The sequence below is a fragment of the Corylus avellana genome, unplaced genomic scaffold (genome assembly GCF_965113065.1).
Source record: "Corylus avellana unplaced genomic scaffold, dhCorAvel1.hap1.2 HAP1_SCAFFOLD_31, whole genome shotgun sequence".
Lineage (NCBI taxonomy): Eukaryota > Viridiplantae > Streptophyta > Magnoliopsida > Fagales > Betulaceae > Corylus > Corylus avellana.
Genome location: NW_028290482.1, coordinates 7,501 through 11,930, shown reverse-complemented (window position 1 = coordinate 11,930; position 4,430 = coordinate 7,501). Strand labels below are relative to the sequence as shown.

The 4,430-nt window shown below is 46.7% G+C and overlaps 1 protein-coding gene across 1 annotated transcript in view; it reads left to right on the top strand.

The window, feature by feature from the left end:
* Positions 1-3,360: 3,360 nt before the first annotated feature.
* The window catches only part of LOC148582690 (uncharacterized), a 1,733-nt gene continuing 663 nt past the window's right edge, over positions 3,361-4,430 (top strand). The window contains exons 1-4 of the mRNA XM_088512049.1: positions 3,361-3,760; positions 3,900-4,001; positions 4,057-4,113; positions 4,234-4,430. The exon at positions 4,234-4,430 is cut by the window's right edge and continues 663 nt beyond it. Of these exons, the coding sequence (XP_088368175.1) occupies positions 3,361-3,760; positions 3,900-4,001; positions 4,057-4,113; positions 4,234-4,430 (756 nt within the window). The remainder of the gene's footprint in view (positions 3,761-3,899; positions 4,002-4,056; positions 4,114-4,233) is intronic.

Below are 4,430 nucleotides of genomic sequence, written 5' to 3'. Positions count from 1 at the left end.
ATTCAACCGGAAGACTTACCACAATATTATATCTTTGAGATAATGCACAGAAAGCTTTGGAGAAATCCCTTTTTAGAGGTGAGGGCTTTTATACACAAGAGAACAAACGTACTCGAAATGATGGAAGAATTCAGATGGAAAGAGATTTCAAAGATGAAAGAGCAGATGCGGGAAAAACCCGGCGAGTGGAGATACAAATTTGCATTTTTAAGACAGAAAGAAAAGAAGTTAACAGACGGGAAGGAAGGAAAGCAAGATCACAGAGGTATGGACGCCTTACGTCGCCAATAGGCTGCAAATACCCCCACTAGAAGAAACACTAATCAGACGTGGGAAAAAAGTGCTTTTGCAAAGATCTCCTGAGGGAGGAATAGGATTAGTGGATGTTCACAGAAAAACAACGAGAATCAAACAATTTAGGCTTTCGGAAGCGATTGTGCACTCATACTTCACCGATATCAGATTTGTCACGTTAGTTTGTCTGCTAATTGGCTTTTCCGCGTGGTGGGTCATTGCACCAGAACAGCTATTCGAATCTCCTAAGTATGCATTCTCAGGAGAGGTAGCCCAACTAGTGAGAGATACCTTCATTGAGAATATATGTAGGATTGCGTGATTAGCTTGCTAGAATAGGTTGCTTGAGTTGCGGATTAGCTTTCCTAGCCTGATCATCAGGAATAGCGAGACCGCGGGCCTGGCCTTTCCTAAAACTGTGTTAGGAGGATTTCGATAACCATTCTGCACCCCCTCCCGATAGTTCTTAGCTATGGCGGACATCTTTCTGTCAAGCCACGGACTCTGATACTACAACCGCACTAAGCGAATGTATCCGTCGACGTATCCACTAAGGATCCGCCGCCTTATACCTAACCCTAGTGGGGAGCAATGGGCTTTGACTTACAAACTGACTTACTAATAAATTACTGACTTATTATATAAGATCTTTGAAGGTCTGATTATTGGGTATCCAATATGAGTGCTATCTTTAGTCTGGAAATAGGACTCCGTTCTGGTCAAGCAAACGGAGGCTGAAAAGCTTTATTAGTATTAGTAAGGGCGCGTTAGAACAAGCAACGGATTGAGCTTTATAAAGCCGTTGCGCGTTAGCACATCCGTTTTCTTGCTGCTTTAGTTTTCTTGCTGCTTTACTAATATAATAGAAAGGGGTTTTTCAGCTGGCCTCTCCTTCTCAAAATTCTTCAAAGCTTTGGTCTGAAATAATTGCCAATGCTAAGCTTCTAATTGAGAATTCTCGTTGGCTTATTGGAGATGGAACTGAAACTAACTTTTGGACTGATAACTGGTTGCTGGATAAGCCATTAATAGAATATGCTACGGCGGATCCTCTTTGCTTTCCTAAAATTTAAGAATTACTGGATATAGCAATGGGAACTGGAACTTACAACCTGTTATTGGTCAGCTTGGGAGTGAATTCGTCATAGAACTGAGGAAAAGACCTGGGCAAAAGCAGTTTGGAGCAAGAATGTCCCACCAAAGCTTAACATGTTTGCTTGGAAGCTGTTCTACCATGCATTACCTTTGGATGACAGGGTCAAAGGGCTTGCTAGCAAATGTAACTGTTGTAATAGACCACAAATGGAGACTCTCAATCATTTGTTTATTCACAGCGACCCGGCATCTTTCCTTTGGAACAAAGTGAGCAGTATCTTTGGGCTTAATCTCGTGAGTAACGAAGGTTTATTATCGCTTAGCGCTTGTGCTAAGGTGTGAAACAGCTTGACCATAGGGAAAGGAAAATGTAGCAGATTTTTTAGAATCTTATCTTCCTATAAATCAGGTTGGCCATCTGATCCGCTCCATTCCCTTCTTTAACACATGGGAAGTATGGAAAGAAAGAAACGGAAAGCTGCTGTCCAGCGCGTGAGAGCGCGTTACCATTCGGAGTCGAAACCGGAAGCAGCTTTGCTCGCATCGTCAGGTGTAGTAGCTGTAGAGGACCCAGTTCAGGCAAGCTGTGGAGTGCTCTGGTGGCTGAATTTTATGGGTTGAGCCGTCCAAACCCATCTTCTTCCTTTCTCCTTTTCTCCTGTTCGGTGGTTTCTTTTGCTGGTTGTGTGTTCTGGTGTTGCAGTGTTTGGAGTTTAGTTCTGGTTTGCACTAGGTGGTTTTCCCATGGCCACTCCCAGTGGACCGCAACCTATTTCTGGATCGGGGCTGTTGGTTGTTGATTTGGGAGGAGCGATAGGTGGGTCTGGTGGTGCTGTGAAGAAAGACACTATTAATGGCGTTTCTGAGTCGAAGGGGACACGGGTTGGCCAAGAATCCACAGCGCTTGTGGTGGAGGGTGATACGGCGTCTCTCCTCTCTAGGGAGTCTCTTGCCCGGGAGTTGGCAGCGCTTAGGAAGGAGAATGAGTTGCTGAGGACCCGGATTCGTCAGGGTAGTAATGCGTCTGTCCAGGAGCCCAGCTTGGAAGTGGACGGTAGGGGTGGTGATTTGAGATCCACGGTGTCTGGAAGCAGGGGCAGAAGGGGTCGAGGTGGCAGACGTGGCTCCTTTGGGGTGAGCCTCTATGCCGGTGTTTGGTGGCCGTTTGCGAGCAGGGGACATGGGGGACAAAGGGGAGTTGTCGGTTGAAGAAAATGGTGGAAAGAGTAATGCTTTATTAATAGTCGTGGGGGTTGGAACAGGACTGTGTCGCTAGGGACAACCCATGTAATGATGGTTCTCTGGCTGGGGTTTGTAAGCTGGACAATCAAGGGCTGCCTAGTTCTTCAAGCTTCTCCGTTGAGGCAGGGCAACCCTCTGGGCTTTCTGGCCAATTGCCTTGCGAAGGGGCAGACCCGGGAATGCATTCCTTTCACCTTGGAGTTGCTGGTGGAGACAAGCAAAGTGCGAAGCCAACTGATTTACCTGCTATCAGTGCTGCTGCCCATGTTAGTTCCAAGCCCAGTTATGCAGGAGCTGTTAAGGGGCGCCTTCGATCTGCTTCGGAATTCAAGGCAGGTAACAATTTGAACTCTTCTATGTGTTTGGAATTCTATCAGCCGGTTGTTGAGGATGGGCGAGTGAGAGTGAGACCTCCGCGTGGTATTATTGATGAGGGCTGTTCTGTTTGGGAGAATACCTTGGTGGGGTATTTCATTGGTCAGAGATTGGCTTATCCGGTGGTAAATTCTATTGCTCACAGGCTATGGGATAGTTTGGGATTAGAAGAAGTATTGTCTTCTGATAGCGGTTTCTACTTCTTTAAATTTTAAAATGAGGAGAATTTGGGTTCTGTGCTTGACCGAGCCCCATGGCATATGGCTAACCGACCTTTAGTTCTAAAGAGGCGGCATCCTACCCTCTCCTTTCAGTCGAGCTCTACTCCGTCCCCTATCCTTACTCAAGGAGGAGATGCGTAAAATTCCTCTATGGGTGAGATTGTACGGGGTTCCATTAGAATATTGGACTGCACAAGGCCTCAGCCACCTAGCCAGTGCGGTTGGTAGGCCTTTGTATACTGATAAGATGACTGCTTCGAGGCGCAGAATTAGCTATGCCAGAGTGTGTGTTGAGGTGGATGCCGCAAAGAATCTGGTCAAGGAGTTTGATCTACTAGGTGATAATGGCCAGTGGCTAAGGGTGTATGCAGAGTATGATTGGATTCCTTCCGTGTGCAATTCTTGTAAGGTCTTTGGGCATTCTTCTTCTGCTTGCCCTAAGATGAGTAAGCCTTCTCTTTCGACTCAGCATGAGGGGAGTAGTGAGGCGGTTCAGGAGGGGGATTGGATTATGGTGCGAAGGAAGGGCAAGGGTAAGGTGGTTGAGGAGGGTCGTGGGCTTATCAAGGAAAAAACAGTAAATAAGCCTCCAGAAGGGAAAGATAGGGTAGTATCTTCTTCTTTGGAGGGCCAAGTATGTATTGGATGGGGTGGTGGCCCCTTCTACTTCAGGTGAACAGCTGCCGGATGTGGTATTGGTTGAGAGTAGACCTCAAGCAAAGGAGTTAGCCTCGACGGGATTAGATGGGGAGGCTTCTGAACAGTGGGATGAGGGTGCGTCCACCCCTACCGAATAATGTTATCCCTAGTTGTGTGGACCCTTGTACAGCTTCTCCTGAGTTAAATCCTTTAGCTGGCAAGGTCAAGGACTCATTGGATAAGAAGGGTAATCCGCAAAAAGTGCATAAGGGGCCCAGTAAACAAAACTCTTCCCCCTATAGGGGGAGGAAAAGAAAAGATAGTTGCCTCCCTAGAGGTTAGTGCTCTTGTTTGTCCTCCTTTTTAGTTTCCATGTTATTTGGAGTTTGGAATGTGAGGGGGGCGGTAGACCGTCTTCAGCAGAATGAAGTGAGGAAATTAATCCAAGAGCACAAGTTGTCCCTTGTGGGGCTAGTTGAGACGAAAGTCAAAGAGGTAAATAAGGAGAGGGTCCTGAGGGCTCTTGCTACGGATTGGAATGTAGTATGCAACTATAACCACTCC